The 27,566-nt window shown below is 38.9% G+C and overlaps 1 protein-coding gene across 1 annotated transcript in view; it reads right to left on the bottom strand.

The window, feature by feature from the left end:
* Positions 1-24,980, bottom strand: part of wnt10a (wingless-type MMTV integration site family, member 10a) — a 45,931-nt gene extending 20,951 nt beyond the window's left edge. The window contains exons 1-3 of the mRNA XM_084725526.1: positions 24,503-24,980; positions 22,434-22,699; positions 9,465-9,838 (exon numbers count right to left, since the gene is read on the bottom strand). Coding sequence (XP_084581652.1) covers positions 9,465-9,838; positions 22,434-22,699; positions 24,503-24,564 — 702 coding nt within the window. The 5' untranslated portion in view covers positions 24,565-24,980. The remainder of the gene's footprint in view (positions 1-9,464; positions 9,839-22,433; positions 22,700-24,502) is intronic.
* Positions 24,981-27,566: the final 2,586 nt, after the last annotated feature.

The following is a 27,566-nucleotide window of genomic DNA, read 5'->3' as shown; positions in this document are numbered from 1 at the left end:
AGACATGAAGCAGTTTGCTTCAATATCCTTCATTTTTTAAATATCGTTGCATATATTATGTGATGATGCTGCACACTCCTTACCTGCCTGTCTGTCAGCACTAAATAATTGGGTGAACAATACTTTTTTAAAAAACTAAAGAGAACAAGACAGAAGTTCTATAACTTGGCCCCAAATCAAAAGAGGGTGACACAAGTCTGTCCTAGACTCTGAACCAAGTTTCACTCTCTGTATAAATAATTTCACCAAAGTGGCATCTTTCTACCTCAGACATGTCAGACATGCAACATACGACCATTCCTGACCCCGCAAGATGCTAAAAAAATGATCCATTCTTTCATTTCACTTAGTTTCACATTGGACCGTTGTAATGTTCTTTTTACTGGTCTTCAAAAAAAGTCAGTTGAGAGGCTGCATCCAAATTCCAAATCCGGCTGTTAAACAAAAACACAGAGGAGGGAACATATCGCTCCAGTCTTTGCAGCCACACTGCACCGGCTCCCTGCGTCCAGTGGAAGTGTTTCTGTCAGTTTACAGAGCTCTCAGCAGCTCAGGACCGTCCTACATCACAGATTCCCTTTTGTTTTATGTTCCCCCGCAAACTCTTAGATCCTCTACTGCCGGCTCTCCAGGTACCCAGATCTTGAGATGCAGTTTGTTAGGGCACAGCCTCCCCAAACATATCAGGGAGGCTGGCTCTGTTGTAGAAAGTTAGTCTGTGTTCCACAGGCTGGTTTGATTTTGCTGCTAATGCAATTTAATCAACAGTTTATTCAGTTTTTAAACAGCAGTTTGTGCTTTAAATCTGTGGTTCCCAACCTTTTTTTCCAAGGAGCTCCCCAACTTAAAATGTATGAAAAGCTGAGCCCCCCCAGCCTGCGTACATGTGTATATATGGCAAAAAAATTAGAAGAAGTGATTATTTCCAAGCTCTAATATTCACTTATCGTTTCCATTTCTTTAACCATTACCTTTATTAAAAGTCTCTTTTCTATCTTTTTCTTCTTTTTTCTTTTTTTTTTCTTAAAAACCCAACAGACAAAACTCATACACACTCATAATGATTCATACATGACCTTTAATGCCTTAAAGCTTTGATTATGCCTTTAAATGTCTTTTTTTATTAGTGTTTTTCCAATTTTCCCACATTCTGCAATTTTCCTGTTTTTAACAACATATTAGCATGTATTATTTAATAATCCATACTACTGCAGAAGTCTGCTAAATATACCATCACTCTGATTCGAATGAGTTTTTGAAACCTGTTGGCATTTGAAAATATGTGCTAAAAATATATAGCATTTTTCCACTGGTAAACTATGCATGAAAAAAATGCATTGTGGAAAAAGTGGAAAGATGAATACTTTTGTTCATTTAATTCAGTTTTGACCGATGCATTTTAGCAACTGAAAACTGTATCTAACACTGTAAATGCTTCTGTTTATTGTGATTAATATTTTTTCAAGTGTAAACTCGCAGCAGGTAAAGTTTGACCTTTCCTGCTGACATCATGTGTAAATACACCTCCCCTCTGCATTAATATCATGTGCCTCCTCAGTGTACAGTATTATTTCTGTAATCAGTCGTGCTGGAGAGAAGCAGGAGGAGGCAGAGCAGGAGAGGGGTGAGAGAGGGGAGGGAAGGAAGGGCGAATCTCTTTCTACTTTCCGCCCTGCTGTTTGAAGTCTAAAATCTTTTGCAGGGTTTTAAACATCTGTTTCCAAACTGCCAGCAGCCACTAATTAGGGCTAAAAACAAGACGGGACGTCGTGAGAACCCTGGGGTGGGCATGAGGCGACATGCACACCCCGCTAAAAAACCACCGCATTCCTCGGCTTAAAGACTACTTCTCTGAAAGGGGGGAGGGGGTGGAGGAGGGGAGGAGCGGGGCGGAGGGAGGGAGGTGAGGTGGTGGTAGGTGGGAGGAAAGAGATACGGGAGGGGTAGGCATTATTTTGGAGGCCCCACCTGCCAGTGTTTTCTGTTTGATTCTAGGGGCCATGTGTGTGTGTGTGTGTGTGTCTGCGAGTGTGTGTGTGTTTTAAGGTCTTAGAGGGGTTTTGTTGCGGCTTTCTATACCATTTGAAGTCATCGAGGTGCGTGGTATTTTACAGTTTAACAGCTCTGCACTGACTCATACTAAGTTTGTTCTGTCTCTCCCCGTCAGCGCCTCCTCTCTCCGTCTGCCGCAAAAAGCTCAGATACCCAACAAGATAACACTCTGCTACTTTTAAACAACATGTTTGGTGATTTGTCTTCTTACTTTAATAATGACAGACCTATATCTAAACATTTTAGATTTTTAGCCTTCTATTCAGTTTCCGCCTTTAATTCAAGTGAATTTAAGTGTGTTGATTTCAAAGACAGACAAATGTATTGATGACATATTTGCTTTATTATATGTAATAACTGTCTGTGAACATTTGGACCATATTTGGTGACATTGTAATAAATATTTCCAGAGATACGCGCAGTAAGGCAGACGTTTCAACCTATTGGAGAAGCCTAATTTTTCACTATTTTCAGTTTTGGATTCAAACAACCAAAGAAAAACTAAGTCTTAAAAAATTTGTCTTAAAATATTAACGGGTTGTTCGTAGAACCTCCTGAGTGGGTTCTAGTTAAAAGTCTTAAAATACAAATGGCTTTACCGGCAGAATCCCCTGAGTGGACTCGATATAAATCTCTTGGAACATAACATAATCTCCTGAGTGGGGGCTCCATGGAACATAAAGGAGTTCTTGGTAGAACCCCCTGAGTTAACTGAGTTCTACATAAAACCCTTGTAATATAAAAAGGGTTCTCTGTCTCATTAGCACCCTTAGAAGGGGAGAGGGTTTTGGATAGAACCCTCAGGTGATATCTTTCACAGATGGTTCTAGCTATAACCCTTTATATTAGATTTTAGGTAGGACTCTCTGATAAGGTTCCCAGTGGACCTTTTTTAAAAGGTTCTACCAGGAACCAAAAAGAGTTCTGCTATTGGGACAAGCCAAAGAACCCTATATGGTTCTAGTTAGCACTTCTTTTTTGGGTGTGTACCAGGGGTCAGCAGGTGTCATCAGGCTTGTGTCAGAGTATCAGAGGAAAAGTTTCGGAGAACTGTGAGTCGTTCCGTCGTCGTAAACAGAATCTTTTCCAGAAAAAATGACGTCTGATCTCTCTGAAGTTGTTTCTCCTGTTTGATTGATGCTTCAGAGTTCTTGGCTGTAAATCTGCAGCCTGGCACGCTGAAAACAAAATTTACTGTGAGGAACCAGAGAGCCAATATTTAGCCTGTTCTGAACAATCTTCTGCAAAGATCAAACTGTAAATTAGAACAAAGCTGAGGAGTGACACTCTGACTTTGTTTTTTTGAGCTACTGTTGCTCTCATCAAAGTTTTAACGGTCCCTCCAGGATTTCACAGACTTTTTTTGGGGGGGATTGTTGCATCCTAAAATGCCTGATTTCACAGAAAAATCCTTTCGGAGCTCAATCTCAGTGAAAACAGCACAAATTTCTAAAATGTAAAAGTGCACAGAGGGTTAGGTTATGGTTGATAAATGTTAATAACAATGACAAACCTTGTGTTGTGATTAAATAAAGTAAAATAAATTAAAAATGCAAAAAAAAAAAAAGTCAGTGAGACGTACATGTATGATGTTTGCTGTGATTGGTGGAACTCACAGGAAGCTACGATGATTGGTCAAATTTGCGGGAACGTTGGCGTGATTGGACAAAACTGCACGATCGTACAGAATTTACAAGAACTTTCTGAATGGAGCGACAGTTTCCAGGGTTGTTCAGGATGCTTCATCTGCCAGTAACACGTCCCACTGCGTATATTCTACTTTTTTAAAATCGTACACAGTAAAACAGATACATAGAAAGAGGAGCATTAGCATATTTCTGATCATAGTGATTCCGTCATTTTTTAAACTAAATATTTTCTCGTTATCACACATGGCAGTTTGCCTCGGGGTTATTTTAATGTCTGTCTTTGCCAGAGGTTTCCAAACTGATCTGTGTAATAGTCAGGTGTCACATGTAATTATAGCTGTGTTGATTGTAATAAAAGTGGCTTTAAACGTGAGACTAATAGTCTAATTGGCGTCTGTGTCATCACACCTCAGGAAAAGGTTATTATGTCAAGTCAGCAGTCAGTGTCAGTGATACATAATCATGTCCGCATGCCACGGTAAAATTAAGATTTCATGTTTGGAGGGTAGAATCAGCCGCGAGTCAAGATTTGGGAGCTATTTATACTCACTCCAGCTCCCTTTCTTATTCCTGTTTCGACTTTGCATAATTATTTTTTATAATTTTTTTTTTTTTTTACATATTAGAGAGTCCACATGTATAATCATAAGAAGAAATGTTCCAGTGTCTCGCTCAAGGGCGTTTTCTTCCTGCAAAAGGATAAACTAACCTTAACTGTCATGAATGTCACTCTGCTGCCGTCCAAGACTTCAGTTATTGGTTTGCATGTGTCCTCAGCAGGTATAACTGGGATTCTTACGCCTTTTCCAAAGTCAAATCCAAGCACTTTTCAAGAACTTTCAAGGTGCTTCTCAAGCTTTTCCAGCACATTACAGCTGTGGCAATTTTGTTTTTATTTATATACATATATTTAAAATGATAATTTCACTTCTTCATCATATCAGATCAGATGTTATTGTGCCATAAACAACCAAAATTATGTTTAATGATGTAGAGCTGCAACAATGAATCGATTATTAAATGACTGTTAAATTTCTCCACTGTCTTGATAATCAATTTGTGATTTCGTTTAACTTTTCAGGCCCAATTAAAGTTCTGATAGAATATTTTTACACAAGAGTCCATTGTTGAAGTTATGAAAAAACATGGTTGTACCTTATTAAGGGTTCCAAAAGGGTTCTTCCTGTAGGGTTGAGGAACCATTTAGTTGTGAAGAACCCTTTTTTGAGTTTGTCAAGGGTTCTTTGTAAGACTGGGTGTTCCATTAAGAACGCTTTTCATCTAAAGAACCCTTTTTGGAAGTAAGAGTTCTTCACGGATTATAGAGGAGAACTCTTTTATCAAAGAGTTCTTTGCACCATAATATTAAACGGTTCTTGGTGGAACCCCCTGTGTGGGTTCTAGATAAAACTGCAAGGATTATTAAATTAATTGCCAACTATTTTGATAATTGATTAATTGGTTTGACTATTTTTTAAAGAAGAAATGTAAAATTCTCTGATTTCAGCTTCTTAAATGAGAATCATTTCTGGTTTCTTTTTGCTCCTCTCTGACAGTAAACTGAATATCTTTGAGTTGTGGACAAAACAAGACATTGTTTTTCACAGTTGTCTTACATCTAAAAACAAACAACTATTAATTGATTAATCAAAAAAAATAATCCTCTATGAAAATGTGCGTTTTCACACTACATACAATACATAGTTTCATGTTTCAAAAAGTGTCACCGGTCTGTAAATAGACGCAGCTACAACCTGACTGAGTCACTATCTGACTTATTTTATTTCTTTATCTAAAAAGAAATGCTGCAGCTAACAATTATTTTCACCATCGATCAATCTGTCGATCATTTTCCCTGTTTCTGAGTAATCTTACTGCATCCAAACAAAAAGAGATGGACTCAAAAGACAAATGATTCTCTCTCATTTACTCGTGAACCTGAACATAACCTCTTATGTCATATTGGCCCCCACCTGAAGTCCGCAGCACTGATCCTGTTCTGCATCTGTGACTGTTTCTACCATTAAAGCTACCGCAGCGAGTCCAGCTGTTGTTGAGTTGCTCTGACGCGCTCCACATTTGTGTTTTGTCTGCATAATCAAGGAAACCAGAAGTAAACTGATGGAGAGATACAGGACCAAATTACTGAGGAGGAAACGGGGAACAATGAGCAATTTACGGTGGCTTCTCGTCTCTGTTCCACCACAGCGCTGGACACCGTCTGAGCTTATCACCGTCATTTACATCTGTCTCTCCCAGCGCCCAGGGCACAAACCTCTGTGGGAAGACTTTAAGTTATATATGACATGTTTGAATATCCCACAATATAACTATATTCAGTTTTATTTGATGCTGATGATGACTTATTATGTTTTTAATGTCTTGATGTAAAATGTCAGTGTACCTACATGAGAAACAGGAAGCCTGCTGGTACTGAGCATCATCACTCTACTTTAGTCCTGCCACTGACGATTATTTTCATTAAAGATGAATCTGTTGATCATGTTCTTAATTAATGAATTAGTTTCTGGTCTATAAAATGTCAGAAAATAGTAGAAAATGTTGAGTTGTTTTGTCCACAACTCAAAGATATTTAGTTTACTGCCAGAGAGGAGCAAAGAAACCAGACAACAGACATTTTTTCTTAAAAAAAAAAAAAAGACTATTGATTATCTAAATAGTGATTAATTTAGTAGTTGACGACTAACCAATCAATCAAGTAATCACTGAGGCTCTACTCTACTTGGTCGTACTTTATTTTTCTGAAGTTTGCCAAATCAAATAAAACAAAAGTAGTAATATTATGTTCCTTATTAGACCTTATTAGACCCTATTGGACTTGATTAGAGGGTCTTTAAGGACAGTGATGTTATTTTCTGACTTAGCAGACTGTTTCTAGCTGTTTTATTATTTGCCTTTACTCATTTAGTCCACGTTACTGATGATTACTTATCAAGAAGTCTCACTGGTTAATATTTTGCTAAAGCACCAAACATCCTCACAATAGTACAATATACAGCGTGTTACTTCTCAGTGGCGTACTGTAAAATGAAGTGCGGCCGTCTACTTGAACACCATGACACAACAGAAACTGACAGACCACAGTCAGCCAATGACCACCATCATAACAGAATTAAGTTTGTCCAAACTGGAACTTTCCCAGTCTGTCAAACACGGACTGACTCATCTGTAAATGTTGTAAGAGAGAATCAACAAAGCAGGGGCACAATACAACTAATTACAAAAGTCTACAAAGCCTTGCTATGCTAACTATGCTAACCAGAGTCACTAAATGATAAAAACAAAATCAGCTCAGCTTCTGAAAAAGCCAATTATAATGCCTTTATAATCTCTTCTTTCTTATGCATGTGAAAAAAGACTAAAACAGCCTGCAGTAGCAACCAGTGCAGCAGCCTCACCCCCCGTCTCTACTCCGTTACTGAGGTTGTTTTTCTGCAGTAGTTACTGTGTGCTGGTACAGAATATAACCGTGACTGTGATATCTTTTGTTTCTATTTGAAACACATTCCAGCAGAATTTTTGCAATAAATATATGGCATTTTAATAAAAGTCCCACATTGATTCAATTTCTCCTTCTGTGAGATTCATATTTTTTGTTCAAATAAATGTAATAAACTAAAACATAAAATATTGTTTGGCAAGTGATGCAGAGTAACCATGACTGAGTGCAGCTTAGGAAAAAACCCTTCAAACACACACAGAGACACACACAGACTCTGCCAGCAGAAATAAACAGCAGTGTAACAATGACAGGTCACTGCTGAGCCAGCCAATAAAATCACTGCAGCGTTATCATTGGCCCGGTAGCACTCGACGCACCCACTCTCCACCTGTTTGATTACGTAATGTGTTATCATGTTTAAATGATGTTCCAGAAAGTGTAATATTTACATTATTAGCAGAGGGAGATAATGTATCTGACTGTGTTTAGTTTGCAGGGTTTGAGTCAACTTAATATGAAAGGTTGTTTTGTACAAACGGCCCTCTCACAACAAATTATTGGAGTCATTTAGTACTTTCAAAAAGTTGTGAGAGGCAGATTTAAAAAAAATAAATAAATAATGGAAACTGCAGCAGCACACTCTAAATACAAAAAGTTGGGCAAACTTTCAAAACTACTGGCTTCACTGGATTTTGAGTTTTGAATCAAACTAAACAAAGTTTTCCCGACCTAAAATCCTTTGTTGAAATAATTTACTTAAACTTGAATCTTTGAGTTTTAGGAACCTCCAAAAGTTTGTGTCTCAAAGATTGTTCACAGTGAGCTGTGACCCTGATTTGTCGTGTTTTGTTTCCATGAAAAAAAAAACATTATTCCATGAGCGTAGAATTTGGCAGGAATGGCAGGAACATGCCCATTGCAATAAATTTGCTAAAATAATTAAAATATAACCACTGCTGTCTGTCGGGGCCTAGTCGATGTTAGTGAGATTCAGTGTTATGACATCACAGACGCAAAATATTATAAATACTTAATAATATTTTAAATACTTAATACATGAATTAAGTGACTAGCAAAAAATCTTGTGAGTTGTTCAGACCATCAGGTGGAAGTTTTGAAATACACACAAATCAATTGTTTTGTAATTTATTCACATACATGTTGTAATCTTAGTCAACACTCCTCTGACAGCAGCACAGCATCTCTTAGTAATTAGTCACAGTCACAACTTTACTTCACCAATAACTGCATATAAAAGTAATTAGTTACTAGGTAAAGTAACTTTCTTGTTACTTTTAAATGTCTGGTATAATTCTGTTATAGATGCACATATCTATGCCATTGTGGTGCAGCTATATTAATTTATTTTATTGTAGCTACATTAAGTCATTGTAGCCATAATTTTAGCGTAGCTAAAATGTAGTGAACCGACTCATGAAACCTCCATCAGAGCTCCAGTTTCAGACAAGTTTATTGTCCCCACCAAACGTGGTATAAAATATCCATGTTTGCATTATTCACTTCACTTCAATGGGTTCACTTAACTATTTTTGAAATACATTTTTTGGGGCAGAGGTGGGGGATTCTTAAACAAACAAACAAACAAAAACCTAAAGTAAATCATCTAAAGAAAATCCTGTTTTCTTGGTAAAAACTTTTTCAAAACGTTTGAGTTTGAGTCGGGATCAAAACTCAAACATTTATTGAAGTAGATTGTCTTGAAGTTTTCACAATTACTTCATTTTTACACAGCAGGTGTGTGTCAAGTTTGTAAACACTTCACGTCCTGCATTTCCCATAATGCAGCTGGACAGACCCTCCTTGCCTGGTAAATGTAGATGTCTTTAAAACTTCATGCACGCGGTTTGCAATGTGGGCTTTCTGCAAAACAAACTGTGAGCTCCAGCTCCAAGTGCAGATAAACTCTGACAACATCATCAGGGTTATTTTTGAAACTTTGGAAAGCCACAGAAGACATTATACAACTGTGTTTACAGCCTGAGCAGTTATTCCTTGTGGCAAGTACTGAAACTGAAATTGATTTGCACATTGGTGGAGCGTTCCATTACTTTAAAGAAAAAACCACAAATTGCCAAAGTAATTGAATTCAAAGGGAATCAAAGCCATTAGATACAGTTCCTGGAGTGATAAAAATCACAGAGAAAAATGTTAAAATGTAGGATTTGAATATGAACGGCTAAATTGAATCCAAATCTTGCTGTCAGGGAAAATGTTGCAATGCTTAGGTTCGTGTTCCAAGAGGGAAATATTACAAAGACCCACGTCCTCTCCCCACTCACCTGTCTCCCGACTCTGTTATTATGCAGCCTCATACGGGCGTGGATGTCCTTGTAGGTTTCGCGGGCGTCTAAGAAGTCCCTTGAGAACTTCTCCCCGAATTCCACGTCAGGGCTGCAGCCGCCCCACTCCCAGGAGTCCTGGGGTCCCGGCAGGTCGGCGGGGAAGTGCTCCATGACGCCGTGTACCATACCCTTCCCCCGGTGGATGGCCTCCAGCTGCAAACGGTGCAGTTTGATGCGGAAGGCCTCCTCGTCCCCACGCCGCTTCTCGTCACAGCTGCACGCCTTCAGTTTGCCCATGGAGCAGGCGTTGGCCACCGCGTGCACCACGCCCGCTGCCGCGATGGCATACGCAAAGGCGCTTTCTCGGAAACCTGTGGGATGAAAGGACAGTGGTTAAATACTCAATTCTGATTGGTCAATGACAGCATTCTACAGCTTTGGAGGAGCAATAAAATAATTTTTAAATCCATAAAATAATTTTAGAATTTATATTTTTTTCAAATAATACTTCTTCCTAAGTCCCGCCCCTTTTTGCTCTGTGCTCCAATAACAGTTGAGCAAACTTGGTACCACAGTCAACTCTCTACTTTTACTGTAAAAGCGACACAAAGAGTCCTATCTTAGGTTAGCTAAGCTACCTACCTAGCTTATGACTGATGTGGATTAGCTTGCTAGTTAACCAGCCTTTTGCTAGTATTAGCTAACTTAAGATGTGAATATGTGTCACTTGTGCAGGTCCCCCAGCAGCATCTTTTAACCATCTTCAAAATCTTTTCAACATAGACAAGCCAAGGACAGGAAGTACAGGAAACAGCAAAGGAGGAAGTTGGCCGAGGAACTAAGCTAGCTCAACTGTTCCTGGAGCACAGAGAGAAAATGGGAAGGATGAGAGAGGGTCAATTATACGGAGCCCCAGCATTGAAAAAAGGTTTTGGGGTGCATCATTGTGTTTTCGTTACCTTATAATGACACGTTTTTAACTGTTACAGAGTAAGCTGTTATATAACCACTCGACTGGATCAATGTGTGACCACATTCAGCACGGACACGGACCTGCAAGCAGAGCAGGCTGCTGCTGCTAGCTCTGCTAATGTTAGCCATCCTGTGTAGGACGCTGCAGCTAGCATCAGCTTGTGGTAAACAATGCTGTTTACCTCCAGACACTGGGAAATTTACTTTAGACAATGGGAAATTTTCCTCACCATGGCATCCTTAGCTGTTAATCTGCAAGTGTCACAATCAGGAAACAGAGTTCGAAAAGAAAAAAAAAGGCTCATAACTCATGGTTCATAGCTTATTTCAAGCTGTCATTTCAGTAAAACTGTCAGTTTCTAAGAGGAGGATGGAATTAAAACTCTCTAATCTGACACTGCACTTCAGTACTTCATCCAAAATGACATATGTAACACATGAAAACATTTCAAAAGCATGACACGAGGATGTGTCAATATTCGGCAGTGTGGCATTTCTTTTAAGAGGCCGCTGTACAGACATTTACAAGTACCATAAGATGGTGTTCCTTTAAAATGTTAATATATTTTCTAGAACCTGCAGGCAGAACATAGCAGTGTGCATGTGTCATGAACCTGTCAGGTGAAATTAGAGGATTATGGAGGGTGACATTTGTGAGATAACGGCTGACATCAGATCACTTTGACTGAGGTTCTGTTTACACGAGTCTTTTTGTTGTGGTACGTTTCCTATTTTTACCCGAATTAAAGTTCCGTTGTAAAACTGCTGGATTCAACTTTAAGATGTCATGTGATTTTCCGAGCCTTTAGAACTTTAACAACAGCGAGACGAGCAACACAAAGAAATCTTTTTAACCCCTCTGTCGGCAACACGTGTCACGCTGCTCAGAGAGTTTGCACTTTTCACGCTTTGTTTCACACACGATCAGTGACACTGTGGGAAAAGAGCTTCCTCTAATTTCGATCAGGATACACATATCACAGGGTATCGCGCTGAAGGTTTGCTCACACTTTTATATACACGTGCCAAAACTCATATAACCAGGGGAAACATCTGGGACAATAGCAATTAAATGTTCCAAACACTTGCGTACTTTGTCTCTGTGGGCCAGCTGAACATGAACAGACCCCCACCACTCCCATCAGAGGACTCACAGAGAACTCACACACATAACAAGGCTGTGTCTCCTTCTGTCCGTCTGTCCTGCTGCTCACATACAAGACATCTGTCTGTGCAACTCACTGTTGTCTACCTACATGGACTATCTATTAAAAGAAAAATGATTCTCTTAAGTATTGTGATTCTTTTTTTGTATGATTCCTGAATCACATAACAAGCACTCACCGTTAGCTTGATGCTAACACATTATAGGAATTACCATTAACATGCTAGTGGAAATTAGCATTGCAGTTGCAGTAATTTTATTGCACATTCTCAACATAAAACAACACGTGTGCTCAAAGTTTTATGCCCTGTTTTCTGTGCAAATTACCTAACAGAGGCTGACGCACATTGCTCACTTGTTCTGCAACTTTGCAGCTTTGACACTGACCAGCTACAGCAACCATACTTGCTCCTGATTTTCCCAGGAGACTCCTGTGTTTCCTTGCCCTCTCCTGGTTTCCTCCCAGGGTCATAATTTGCACATTTTTAAAAAATTTTTTTTCTTCTCTGGCACTGAACAGCATTTATAAAACCCTACGACTTTAAAAGTATACTGTTTCCACCCAGACAACAATGTAGCTACACCAAATGTTGTTTCCTGCCATGCATGTGACACTGAGGAGAGCTGCATCCAGTTCTCCTCAGTACTTTTTGCTTGCATCTCAGTCTCTTCAGTGAGTGAGGGACAGAGTACAAAATCTAGAATACTTAGAGAGAACAATACATTTCAGACGTCCAGGAAAGAAGAATTCTTGTTTTTTTCATGCATTGTTTTTTTCTAAGAGCAGCCTAACCAACATACCCTCAGGAAAACATTTGTAAAATATACATTTTCTGCACTATAGTAATCAAATTTGAATTTGGACTAGGTAAGACTAAATGCTAGTCCCAGCTAATAATTCATCTGCAGGCATCTTTGCCAAAAGTCTCCCTATTTTGGTGGTCTCAAGGTTGCCAGGTATGACATCAACCTCAAAGGGTTCGAACTCAAAATTCCCACCAGGTTTAAACATTTGTGTTTTGTTCCCAGGGCATCTATTCATTTTGGCAAAACATTTTATTTGAATAATTTTCTTACGGCTGAGTAGGAACAGCTAAATGTTGCAGTTTACTTCAAAAAGGTTTTTTAATTTAGTTTTATATGCAGCACAGCAACGATGCTGCTGTTTTTCTAAATATGAATCATGATATAAAGTCTCTAGAAGTGTATAATTGCAATAAAAGAGTTGCAATAAATCTTATTTAATTGCAAACTTGTAGAATTGCAATACTTCATCTCAATACATATCAAATCACAGTACTTATGATACAATACAACTTTATTGTCAGTAAACACTGAAATTAATTTTTCAGCCTTGGGCAGCTGAGTTAAAAAGATTCTGCACAGATTGAACCTACAGTACACATATGAGACTGTCCACATACATACAAAACACAACAAAAGTCCAAGACAAACACACACAGTGCATCACATTATATCCTTTAGATTTAGATCTCAGTTAGCAGCTGACCACGACAAAAAGGAAAAAAATGCTGGGCACACAAAGTATTTTTTATAACTGAACAACCTGCGCTGTCTGATTTTGCTGCAAGCCAAATTTCAGGCACGACAATTAAAACTGAACAGTACAGAAGTCTTGAATGAGCGCTTAGATCTAGAGCTGCAACGATTAATGGATTAGTTGTCAGCTATTAAATTAATCTGCAACTATTTTGATCGTCGATTAAGATAAGGGAAGTTCACATGTTGCAGCAGCTCAAGGTTAATCACTGTGAGTATATTTTTTTTACACTGATTTCAGCTTCTCAGATGTGAATATTTTCTTGTGTCTTTACTCCTTTATGACAGTAAACTGAATAAAACAAGAACAAGACATTTGATGATGTCATCTTGGGCTTTGGGAATCACTGATGGAAATTATTCACCATTTTGATTAGTTGAAAGAATAATCAACAGACTGAATATGAAAATAATCATTAGTTGCAGCCCTGTTTCTCCTTTTTTCTTTTTTTTTCTTTTTTTTATCTTGTTTTAAACAATGTGGTATTTAAAAGTGTTGAACATTTTTGACAACCTTAGACTGACATTTAAATACCTCTTGACTTGCGCCACATAAGAATCACAATACATACGGAATTGGTACCCAAGTATCATGATAGCAGCGTTGCTATCTATGCACTAGAGCTTTAAATTGTGCTGCAGCATTGTGCGAAACACGTTCTCTCGAGCTTTTGAACCTCACTGGTTGGTTGTATTCCTCTCTCAGTCATGCTCTCCTTCACGAGTGTTCCTGATACCTTCTTTAAAGAGTCCAGAGCTTTCAAGAGATCTTTGATCCGTTACTTCTGCCATCCTGGGGTTACCGGCTCTTTGGTCCTTGACCAAGAGGCTGATCGGCGTCAGATGGCCGCCATTTGATCTTTTATCTGTTTTCGTCATATGATATCTCGAAAAAGAAAGTTTAAGACCAAACTCTGTGTCACTCTAAGTGCATGTTTTTCGGTTAGAGAGGCTGATTATGCCGTACCACAGCTTTTGCCTTGTAATCACTTTAAATTGGCTCAGACGGACTCCTGCGTGTAGAGGAGGTGGTTGAACGACTGTGTGCATGTAATCTCTCTATACGACGTGTGACTGCTTTTGCCTTTACAGCTAAACACATCCCTTTCTCCTCGACAGCAAGTCTAACTCGCATGCGGCACATGTAATGAGTACAACGCTACCACAACTGATCTGTAATTCACCAGACTAATGTTACAGTGCTCCTCTCTTACACACACACGCACTGGAAACATAAACACACGTACACATTCGCCCTGTCCGCGTTGATATATTTAAAACAATCCATGTCCGATTGTGGAATCCGTGAATATTGAAGGATGAAGTGCGACAGCAGCACTTGCACTCGTAGCCTCGGCAGTGTTTGTTGTTAGATCTCAGCTTACTGCCCTCAGGTTCCATAAAAGCAGCCCCACTGGCAGTCGCTTACTGGTGTAGAAAACAGTGGAGATTATAATGGAAACTTGTAAAGAAAACATGAAAAGAAACCACTTAGGAGTTTATAGCGCACTGCTCGGAGGGGAAATGATTCAGGCTGCTTGCTGGAGTCAAATAAAAAGCTATTAACTGGATCTACCCCTTTTAGCACTGTTTGATGTTATTTCCTTATTCAAACTGAACTTGATATTATTTTGTTTTTGTGAGATATGATGTAAAGTTTCACACATTTGCTTATGTGTGTTTGACACATAAAAAGTCTCAGCACAGAGTCACAATGAGTAAACGAGAAAAAGTCTGTAGCTCTGTGCTGCACGTTTGCCGGGAATAGTGTTGTAGCTGCAAATGACATGAAGTGGCGTCACTCCATCAGACCATGTCTTGCAATTTAATGGCTCAGAAAACTTAAATGATTCAAAGACTTCTGCCTGAATAGAAGACAAAGTCAAACTTTAAGCATATTCAGAATATTGTCACACTCTGAATGATCACTTCCGCGCTTTGCTTTAATTTTCACTAAATCATGTTCAACTTGTTTTGCAGAACAAAATGAAATGAACTCTTTTATATTATTCTCCAATTTGAATTCAAGCAAATAAAGAGCTTTATATCCAGTGTCTGGTTGCAAAAAAAAAAACAAAACACTTTGGTTTCCCTTCTTTCTTTTTTATGGTAAAACCAGCCTTTTTATTGGTGAAAAATGGAAAAATAATCAATTTTAGGACCGTATCAATGTAACATATTTTGTTCTGCAGTAGTTTCCCACATTTGCCAAATGAAATTAGTTTAATGTTTTATATCATTTGCAAGGTTATTTTATGGATGTCAACAAAGAATATGGAATGGAAGTTTCATAATATGGACTTAAAATCTTACAATGTAGAATTAAACTCTGATAATATTGAATGAAAGACTAAGAAACTGGAAGGAAAGTCAGAATATATGCAATATATGTCTAAAAATGTTGAATTATAGTTATAGAATATTGAATTAAAGTCACAGAATATGACTTAATTCCCTTAAATTTTCATCTAAGGATGATTTGGGAAAAAGTGACTTGCATAAAATAATCAGAAGGATTTCCTTATAAGAAAACCCTTTAATCTTTAGGTGTTTGCCCTTAGCTACCGAAGTATTCCCACGTTAATCATAAGGGACCCATAACAGTCCTTTAAAAGCGAAATAACTTGTGGAACATCAGACCCTGAAGAAGAGGAGACACCAAAACACATTTTTTCAGGACAAAGAAAACCCACTGGACGCTGTGAGCGATGTGCAACTTGTTATAGAGAGTAGATTTGAAGTTGGCACTAGAAACTCTGAAGCTAGCTGGTTAAACCTTTATATAACTCAGTGGTATTGTTAGCTTTATCATTTTATTAAAGATCTACAGTTTTGTGGCTGTTTGGCTGTCTCGTCACAGTAATATTTTCTCTTCATTGCTTAATCTACGGCTCATTCCACAGCAGATTTCTCACACTGATTTAGTCAGTTTCTTCTTCTGCTTGTGTGTATTCATTAAGGCCGCTTGGTTAAATTTACTTTGGATGATGTGCTTGTGCTTTCCAAAAATCTTCAGGGAGAACAACACTTCATCTTCTGTCCCAGTTTGGCTTTCTTTTTCTTTTTGTGTTGTCTTTGTTGTCCATTTTGGAAAGGCTAGCTAACACGGGCTAACTGAGTGTGTTAAGCTAGCCAACAACTGACAATAATGCTGTGTACTAACATTAAAGAATGATGTGAGTGAAGCGTAACCATGGTAACAAAAGTGCATGTGTGCTGTATTATAAAACTGCTGTAGTCCACCGCAGTCTAAACACTTAGGCCAGGAGACAACCTAGGATGTGTTATGCAGTGCTCCTAAATTAAGTTTAGAGAAATATTTTGCTCAAGGGACAAATTTAAGTTTGAAACTGAAGGTGCTTTAAATGGACACAGAATCGAAGTTGTGCATTCATAGTCTGTGTTAACCGGCAGTGTTATACTGAACCAGTGTCGGACTGACTTGAGCCCTGTGTGGAAAAATGCAGCCATCATATTCATTTGAATGGAGCCGGTCCATCAGTGTGTCAACATAGGGGGCTCAAAACAACACAGGGTTATCCAGCAAAAAAGTTGAACCAGGCTCAACTTCTGCTGTAACGCAATGTTATCCAGCAAGGCGCCAGATTAACCTTAAACAGGCCTCAAACAACAACCGCCAGCCAACGCAGCCCCCCGCACTCTTTTGGCTGTCCTTGATCTAAATCCCTGCTTAACATCTTGTAACTCTGACTTTGAAAAAAAGCAGCGAGCCGACTAGATACAGGTTGATTTTCATCTAAGAAGGAAGCTGATCTCAGTTCAGTCCAGCAAGCTGGCAGCTTTAGTGCCTCTGTCTGCACACGACCTGCCCTTAAAGCTGCATAAACTGATCTTTGGTCACAGTTGAAAACAAGATTTATATATATATATATATATATATATATATATATTTATATTTATATTTATATATATATATACACACACACATATATATATATATATATATACACACACACATATATATATATATATATATATATATATATATATATATATATATATATATATATACATATATATATATATATAGAGAGAGAGAGATTATCACTTTTAGAGTTGATTTGATGCCCTCATTGGTAAAAAAAAACTGCAGCAGATAAGGAACAACATTAGCATTCACTTGGATTTGTCTTAGTGTTAGTGCCATTCTTGTTTTAAGTCTGTTTTGGTCTCCACCAACTCCTGAAGGAATGGCTCTTTATGGCAGCTTTATGCTCCTCTGTGTTCACCAGCTAGTTGCTAACTTTGTCTGCTGTATGGTGCTGGGAAAGTAGCCTAGAGTGGGTTTATTTGCTGGAAACAGCTTCATGCCGCATCTGGAAACACGAGAGCAGTGAAACTGAACCAAAACTATAAAGCTGTTTGGCCATAAATCCAAACAATGAGCATAAAAACTCTAAAACGCTCTGTTAAACTGAGGGGAGCTGCAGTCGGGTGATAATTCTCTGTGGGTTTGTCACTATGAGCGACCCTTTAACATAACAACATAAAAACAGTCATGTGATCTGTTGTTACCATAAAAAAATATTTACTACAGCAGCTTTAAAGGATCAATATGTTGCAACTGTGCGTCCAAAATGAGTACAGCAGTCCAAGTGGCAAGTTGGAGTCATAAACAATATATTAACTAGGCTGAGGTTGAGACTTGAGGAATCTCAGACAGGCTACAGGAGCAACGCGGGAGTGCAAGACGAGTGCAACATGTTAAGTTGATCAGCTGTTTATAACTGTCAATTTTCTGTCAGTGTAAAGCTCAGCCTGAAATCCTAAAAACAAAAGTCCACTCCTCTGAAAATACACCCTCTGGACTTTAAGTTAAGTGACTGTCTGTCTCACTGCCTGCCAAACTCCATTAAAATTTTGCTCAATTTAACCATTATAAACATCTTCTCCTTCTAAAAGATTATTAATGGTTTCTTTCAACTCATAAACAGAAACTTTAGTCATTTTGTGAACATTCTGCATTAATTTGAACTCTAATAAATGTGAAACGGGAAAACAATAATACAATTTATAGACTAGAATAGAAATTTCAAAGGACACTGCAGCTGTAGTATTGTTATCAGAGAAACAAGCATTTTCTACTTGGCTTGTGACTTTAATCTCTGACGACATATCAGTTATTTTATGATTTTGTGCTTAAATACATCACAGATTTCTCCTTTAATGTTCATTATCTGATTATGGGCAAGTATGAATTTGGTTTTAAGCCAGAAAAAAACATACTCAGACAAACTCTGAGATTGCTTTGACTATATATGTATAATTTGACTCACTAACTCACAATCTGCCCCCCCTCCCTCCTCCACCGTACCACCTTGACCACACAAGGTGGGGGAAGCGAGAGGGATGGCACTTAGGCACATCCTGATACATAGAGAGCCTGTTTTAGCTCTTGCGCTGCTCTGAGCCGGGCTCTGCGACGTGGGCCCCCGGAAGACTGGGAACAAATCAATCTAACAAATAATTCACCGGCTGCGGCACGCCCGGCTGAACTGATGGCAGAGGAAGTGACAAAATGAATTAAAGATTCAAAGGAAACTGTCACTTTGTGTTACAGAAACCGACTAAACAGGTTTATGCTTTTGCCGCCGAGAGTTGGGAAAGTGCTGAGAGCAAATTCACAAGCACTTGCACTGGCAAGGGAAGTAAAAGCATTAGGAGCAGCCCAGCGAGGGAGGACACAGACACAGTGACAGAAAGGAAGACAGAAAGAGGAGGGGGGGGGGGATTCTCCTATTTCTGTCTATCCATGTCTTGCCTGACGTCCTCTTTAGCCTAGTTTTTAATGCAAGCTAAACGGGACTGAGCATGGGCCTATAAAAGTTAGGAGAATCCATCAGCAGAGAGTTACGTGGCAGAGCCAGAGAGGATCCGAGCAGCATCCGATGTAGTAAAATTAGACACCAAAACAAACACAGGGATGCAGAGGCCTTCAAAAACTTTGCAGAAGAACAGATTTGAGAACGCTCTGCAAGAATATTTGAGTTCCAGTGTCCAAAAGGTGTTCCATTTCTATCAGTTTTCTTTGTGTAAACGTTGCTTTTGAAATCATAAACAAACATGCTGCTAGAGTAAATAAATTATAAAGCAAAAATACCAGTTTGAGCCCTACGTCACTTCTGGGCAGTTCCACTGAAAACTTCCAGCTAATCCTTGTCTGCAAATCTCTCTGAATGAAAGCGCTGCCCTTTTGCAGTAGCTGCACGCGATTACGGGCGCAGCACGTTAACTTGTATCAATTTTTTAGCTTCTGTGGAGCGGAACGCATCAACATGTAACAGATGAATCATCCGATTTAAAGAGGTTGTTTATGTCAGTGGTTTGGAGTTTCTGCACCCGAGGCAAACCAGGGATGCCAGACAACCAGCAACTGCCTCCACTAATAATGACAAACAGCCTTTCAATGAGTCAGTGAGGAGTGAAAGTAAGACCAGAGGTGTGCAAGCATGTACTGTAGTTATTTTTTTATTTTTTTTAAGTACCACAGTAGTGACGGGATATAAAGTCCTCAATGAGGGCTGCAAAACTAAAGTTTCATGATTGTGTTGCACACAGATTAAGGAGAACATAAATTATGGCAACAACCCTCCAGGAAAGATCCGTCGCATTTAATCGGTTGTTTTTTTGTGATGGGGAATTCCATCAGCAATTCAGGGCCACCGTCTGCAAGGATTCTTTACTTTTACTAAACACTTTTTTTTTTAACACTTGGTGCACTTTTCCATACATTAAAGTGACAGCTCACCCCAAAATACAGATCCCCTTTTTCACTGGCCTTGTTGTTTTGGTGTGAGTTGCCAAGTTTTGGGCTGTTAGCAGCTTTAAAGGTGTCTTCCTTCTCTTGAAAATAATGGAACCAGATGGCAATAGGGGTGTCACAGTTTCAATATTAAATCAAAAATCAACTGAAATGAGCTGTCACTTTCAATAATTGAAATCCAAGGCTATCAGTATTTTTTTTCTCTCCACCCCCGTCCTCTCATCGTGTCAGAAGAGAACGATATCAAAGACAACACAGTGGGGCTTACCGGCCGTTATATCACACTTCATACCATATGGACTCTGTTTTTTTAAAGAAAAATTTGAAAATGTAAATGACAGTTGTCAGGGCATATAATACTCAGTAGTCCAACAATGGCAGTGCTAAAAAAAAATCACTGGCTGCACAGAAGGAATCTTGCATCTACTCATGCATGAGAGGCTCGTGCCTGTGACAGCACAGGACGTAAACACTGATGGCGTCCTCCTCGGCTGAGCTGCAGCCTCTCCTCCATGAGTAGATGCACACCTCTTGCCGCACGGTGATACTGTTGGCGGGTGCGGGGCAGAAGAAAGAAAACAGTTCCTGCGTGAAACTGCTCAAAACAATGTCTGCTGATTGTCTTGAGTAGTGTTCAGCTTTTTTTCTGATAAAGGTGCTAAAATTATATATTTTTTTATTTTAACAGTGCCTGAACCAATAAGTCTAATATAAGAAGCACAAGATGACAGTCATTACATTAAAGAACGGCTTTTTTCATTGCTAACTGAACTTGAAAATCAACAATATATTAACTGTTATTAGCCTTCCTTTTTTTAAGTGTATCCCATGCCTTGGTAATTGCTTGCCCCATTTACATGCAGTTGTTTTTGAACATTTGTTGCGTGTCCTGCCTGATATTGGAATCCTTTCATTTGAAATAGAGCCACATTTTAGACAGTTAAAGTCAACCTTTTACTAGTTAACAGGAAGCCACCTGCTGCCAGAGTCATGTGCTGTAATGTTAGCTACTGATGGCACGTGTGGTGATGCTTCTGTTGCCTGTACTGTCTGCACCAGAAGGAAACTACTGCAATCAACAAGTTGGACATTTAAGCGGCACTGAAATGAGGCACCGAAATCTGCATTGTGATTCAGGCTGGCAGGTACCAGCTTTATAGGAACCGGTGTCATAACAGCACAGCATAATCTTACCGCGTCATGATTTCTGGAAATCAACATTGCTGCTGAGTTTTTCAAATGTATATTTTTGGCACTTTAATCCCCACAAGTGAGTGGGAGTGAGTGCCATTATGTTTGAGAGAAGACACACATCTTTACAGCCAAAACTTCCAAAACTTGGCAACTCAAATCAAAATAAAGACAGATGGACAAACAATATTACAGACGAGAGGAGAAATATGTATTTTTGATTTTAGGGTGAACTTTGCAAGCTTAAAACAACAGATGGATGTCATCGTACCACAGCCAATGCACTTCAATGCATTATATTAAGATTAAATGCATGAATCTCAACATGCCACGGCTCTTTCAGTAGAAATGAATTTGCCAGCAACATTTTAGAGCCTTGTTTGCCAGTTGTTCATCAAGATTTGGCTGCAAAATTTGCAAACAAATCTATTAATAATTCAGTTTTGAGCACTAAGTTCCTCCTTGAAATTGAACGAAAATAACTCAAGACTCAAACTACCAACCACATTGCACGCCGTTCATCCATCCAGGCGCCCTGGCAACTAAAAGCGACGCCTTTTCCAGTCATTAACCTGGGATGAGTCCATGTGAAGGCTTCCCAACTCTGAAGATCCTCTTTCATCCTTTGTGGCTGACTTGCAAAGCTCCAAGCACTACAAAGCTTCAGGGGGAAACTGATCTGCATGAGGTTTGGTAATCTCAAGGTGACTAACCACTATTGAAGTTACCCGCTACTTTTGTGCGGGCTATTTAGGAGACAGGGTACGGTGATTAGAAAGTGGATACCAGTCTGCTAGTCACTAGAGATAAACTAACCATTTGCACTGCATTCCTGTGTGATAACGATCAAGAAGTGGTGGAAAATGATCCCTCTTTTCTCTGTTAATGAGGATAATATCACACCATAGCTTGTTTAGGATGTGTATCTTTGTGGCGACTAATCTTTCTAAGCCAATCCTTTCAAGGTGTTCTATCAAAGTGTGTTTGAGGATGAAACCACAGCCTGTTTGAAGACCAAACTTTTGAACTGCATGCCTGTACTCCATTGTTTTTTTCCCGCAGTTATCCTGTGGTGACATCTTATACCTCATTGCCCTACAGGTGTCTCCTCTAATGGGATTTTTTTGCAATTCTTAACATGTAAAATATACAAAAGTTTGCATCCCCCAGTGCTGTAACTTAAATTTTAAACAGAGGAGATGCAAAATGGTTGGAAGAAAGGCAGATGTAAATTTAATTAAAATTGCACACTGGGACCATTCCTGAAACATAGATTTGTGACTGTAAAACTCACCTCTTTTGAAGACTATGCTGTCATAGGGTATTTTGTTCCTCGTCTCCAGGCTGGAGCAGTTCCAGCGGTGCCCTCTGAACTGGTGCTGGCACTCGTGGATGGCAATCTGGATTCCCTGGATTGCTGAAGCCGTCACGTCTGGGTTACGCATGCACACCTCCAGCTGGCGCCGTGTCAAGCCAGGCAGCGTCAGACACACCGTGTTGGCATTCAGAATCGGGTCGATGTTGGGGAGCTTCAGGCCCAAGATTTCGTTGGAGTCTACCCTGCAGGGAGCACAAAGGTCAGGTTACTGACAAGACAAAACACACAACTCATAAATCATCCCCTCCGTCTCCGTTTTATTTATTTATGTTGCTCACAAATGTCTAATTGGGACTGTTAATGTTGATTGGGTGTCGCACCAACGCCCAGTTCCCACAGTAGCAAACAGACGCCCTGACTCGATGTTCCCCTGTGAAGTTGATTCTTGCAAAACCATCTCCACATGCTGGCGGTTTAACAGCAAAATGCACTCTCACATCTATTTGTTTGGTTTTTGTTGAGTCATTTCATGATCATGCAAAGTTACCACCAATAAAATAATAAAAAGAAAAAAGGTGTGGTGGGTCTTCATATTGATTTAAATACATGCACCAAAACCATCAACATTCTGTGCTTGCGGTTAGTGTTAATTTTAGGTGAAATTCAGGTTTTGTCTCCTGATCTTCACCTTGATATTGACCTAACTCTGTAAGATAATAGTTATGGGCTACAACAGAACAGGTTAGTTGAAGTGCATCTACTTTTGTTGGCATGAATCCAACAATAGTAACAGTTGTAGATACACACAGCAGGGAAATGTGACTTCCTGTAAAATCACCTCAGGAAATCAGTTGGCCTGTAAGCTCAATGACTTTTTTGCTGTAAGGTGTGTCTCTGTACTCCACTATCTGCTGCTCCTGTCGCAGATCAATCACGCGAACAACAGTAATTCAGCTGACAGCGGTCAAAGCTCTTCTCTACTTCACAGAGAAACCGTAACAGCAATAACAAGGAAAACACAGACTGCAGTGATGATGGCTTGAGCGCTGAAAGGTGCCGGGCTTTTTTTTTTTTTTCTTTTCATTATCCTTACAAGTAAAACACAGGTCGAGTGTCTCTGTGTTTATACGGCTGAGACACACGAGTCAGGAGCATGTAACACACACACACGCACATGCACACACACACACACACACTCAAGCACACACAAATACCAGGTGTAGGGAAGGAGGGTGAAGTAACACACAGCAGAGACGCAGCTGCAGAAACTTTGCATAATATTTCTTCCCATATAGTTTCATCAACACGTGCAACTTCTGCACATTCCTCTTCTGCAAGCCTCTTTAAAAGTTCGCAAACCAACTTTTTTTTATTGTTCTCTTTCTGAGAAGGGATCCAGCAGCTTTGAACTTTACTTACAATTAAAAATACAACTTGCCGTGACGTCTAATGTTGCTCACTTGCATGCTGGCGCCCTACTTTCTAGGTGGCATTGCATGTCGAACTGTGTGCCTCTAATTCCAGTTGGGCTTCTGTTGCTACCTGTTGTGTTTCCTGCTCTGAGCACAGACCTGTTTCAACAACTGTCTTTCCAAAGGACAACTTTTTATTGATTGGCAACATTGTTTGGGAATGCTTGGGGTGCATGGGAATTGGCAAGAGATCTTAGAGAACTTCTTAAAATGAAACTAATGCTTCATTCTTAATTTTACGTTTTATATGTGAATTTTAAGAACACATTGTGGGCTGATTTCAAACACAGAGCAGTTTTAAATTCATGTAATACTTAATTCAACACATTGTGCAAATTTACTGCAGGCTCACAAGTTTTTCTTGCTTTAATTGTTGGTAGTTTAACTTTTTCTGACTTTTATGTTGTAGATAATTATTTAGTTCACTTGGTTATCAATAATTTAGGCACATATAGTTAAAATAGATAAAAAAAAATAAAGTTATTACACACAGATTTATAAAATAAAGAGCCAGAGATCTACTTGAATGATTTTTTCAAAAGTTTAAATTCAGACCTTACTTATTAAACTCACCTTTTATCCAAGAGACAGATAACCGCCAAGACGCATGTTATTCTGAGGACTGCGTGTTCCATGTTGTGCCTTGTAATTATGAAAAAAAGAAAGGAAAAAAGTTTCAAAAATAAAGACACAAGAGTTTAAAGTCCCATAATCCGCCTTAGGGAGGACAGAAGAGAAGAGGGAGGTCAGGTCAGGTCCGGCTAAACGTTGTGGCGCTGCTGCTGCTGCTGCTGCTGGACTTGACAGCTCCGGAGAGTCCAGATGTGGCAGCCAGCGGCGGGATTCTCATTCAAAAGAGAGAGAGAAAAAAAAAAGTTTCATCCACCTCTCAACTTGCTGAATGGAGGAGGCTGCTACAAGTTTGAGGAAACGTGAGTGTCGTCTGTCTCACGCACATCCGTACACATCCCGGTTATCTCCGCCGAGGTATTTGCGTGTGAGTAACATCCGAGAGAGAGACGGCTGGACACGGATAGGCGCTCTAAATGAAGTCTGCTCCACTAGTGATGTTTCAGTCCTCTAAACTCCTGCACTTAGCGCTCCGCCAGCCCACTTTTTTGCGTCAGCCGGGGAGTAGAAAGCGCCGAGGGAGGTCAAGTGCCTCGTTAAAGCAGGATAGAGATCCTTTCAGATAAGGAACGCAGGAACACTTAGCCTGCGCCCCCTGTGACGGAGAACATTTGTATTCACCGAGGAGCGATGCTGAGGATGAGGAGGATGAGGAGGACTGCAGAGAAAGAGTTGCAAAAGTGAAGAATACTTTTGCACTGATGTTTGTTGAAGGTGTTTATGAGTCGTGTGAGCTCACACTGAAGACGGACGAACTTTTTCATTTTTAAAGATGAGATTTATGATGATTAGATGATGGTTTTAAGGTGGAAAGAGAGCTGAAGTACAGTCCAAGTACAAGTACTGTTAGATTACTGAACTATTACTCAATTACAAGTAAAACTACTGCTATTAAAAATATAACAGAGTATAAATTACTTTTTAACCCTTGATAAGATTATCAATAGCAGGCATGAATTACTGCAGTGTTTTTGTATGTTTTTGTCTCTTTTGGTTTTTTGTTTTGTATGTTTGGGTTTTTATCGCTGCTTTTGTGATCAGACAGCATTAATACAAATGAAAGATTTGGATATTAATTCAAATAGTGAGATACTCAGTACCCTCTTGTCAATTTAAAAGTAACTGAGTAGATTACACAATGAAATGCATACTTAAGTATGGGTAAATTACAAACTTGAAAAAATGTCCATAAAAGTACAAGTACCTAAAAAAAGGGCTTAATTACAGTAATTTGAGTAGCTGTAATTAGTTACATCCCTGTGTACATTGACACAGGTTTTGTATAACTGGGGAAACTTGACAATGAAGTTCTTTAAATTTATTTAATATGTGATTTATGATGATTAGATAATGAAGATGTCAGACCATTAAATGTACTTTTAACCAAACGGTACTGAAATTCAAGTACAAGTACTGTTAAATTACTTAACTATTACTCAGTTACAAGTATTCAAAATATAAAAAAAGTAGAAAATAGGCATGAATTACTGCAGTGTTTTTTTTTTGGGGGGGGGGGGGGTGTTACTTTGTCTGTTTGTTTCAAAAGTAACTAAGTAGATTACACGGTGAAATTCATACTTACGAGTAAAATTACAGACTTGGAAAAGTACTACTAAAAGTACGTGTACCTTAAAAAACTGTAATTAGTTACTTTCACCCAAGTCTTCAATCATACCATGATTTTCAAATACTTTGTTTGCATTTGTTTTGCTAACTAAAATAAAGTCCTAAAAGAGAATGGATAGAAATGAGTAAAAATAAATAAATTAATAAAATATATATATAAATAAGTTAATAATAAAAAATAGATAAAGTAAAATTATGTACCAACATGTGAAACAAACTTTGACAATGTACAGATAAATAGAAAACAAACAAAGTTCAGTTCAAACCAGACTAAAATGATTCCTCACTCTGTGTTTTTGTTCTGAATTCACTTTCATAAAGTTGAAGGAATCCAGAGAGGCGAGTTATTAATATTGAGCTGTAGAGGTCAAAATATCCAGACTTTTCAGTTTCCTTGATGTGGGTCAACTTCCAAAACAGCCAGATCATCTACTTCTATTGCGTTGCAGCTTAAAGAAAGATGCAAATTTGTTTTGTATAAATTCATTAAAATCAAAGACAGTTTGTTCCTGGGAGAATAAAAGATTCAGATTACAAAAACTCTAACAAAAGATGGTTTATTTGTAGATGATAAGTGCACCTTAAGGGCACAAAATTATAAAAATCAAAGTGAACAGAGCATTGATAAATATCAATAACAATGACAAATGTTTTCTTTTCAGTACCCGTGATAAGAAAATATAAATGCAAAAAAATAGTAAATAATAAAACAAAACATTGACTTGGTTCAATGAGACTTAGTTTGGACAAAATTGCAATGTTGTGCAGAATTCACAGGGATTGGTTGAATTTGCGTGAACTGTTGCCATCGCAACATCACAACTTCCTGGAGGAGCTGTTTAATATTTAAAGTTATTCTTTGTATGAACATGACACCAGATCTGCCAGAGACAGACAGATTTTATTGAACCAATAGTATCATAATGATAATAATATTTATCACAAAAAACAAAACTCTCTTGGGGGCCCTCTGGTGGCCACAGGGTGCTGAAGCAGGCACTATGTTCTCCTGTGCCTTGGGCCTGTGTGGTTGTTGGACACATCTGCCTTCCACAGAAGTTTAAGGAAAAATGTGCAACTTTTTAGGGTTAAAAAATGAGAACTGCAGTCTAAAGAGTCATTTGGAACCATAGCTGATGTATGAAATAAGTTGAATCCTTATTTGATATACGATACGCGAGTTGTTTCCCTCTGCCCCCTCCTCCCGAAACTCAAAGCTCAGGCAGTTTGCCTGCAGGCTGCAGGGACACTGAACAGGAGTGCAAGGCGAGTGCAACTATACTCTGACACTGACGAGCAGTTACAATGTAAACTGATCAAGTGTTTATAACTGTCAGTTGTCTGTCAATGTGAAGCAAAGCCTGTTATGTTGAAAACAGAA

The sequence above is a fragment of the Lutjanus erythropterus genome, chromosome 8 (assembly GCF_056507025.1).
Source record: "Lutjanus erythropterus isolate fLutEry1 chromosome 8, fLutEry1.hap2, whole genome shotgun sequence".
NCBI lineage: Eukaryota > Metazoa > Chordata > Actinopteri > Lutjaniformes > Lutjanidae > Lutjanus > Lutjanus erythropterus.
The sequence above is the reverse complement of the archived record's forward strand: the minus strand, read 5'-3'. Positions and strand labels throughout refer to the sequence as shown.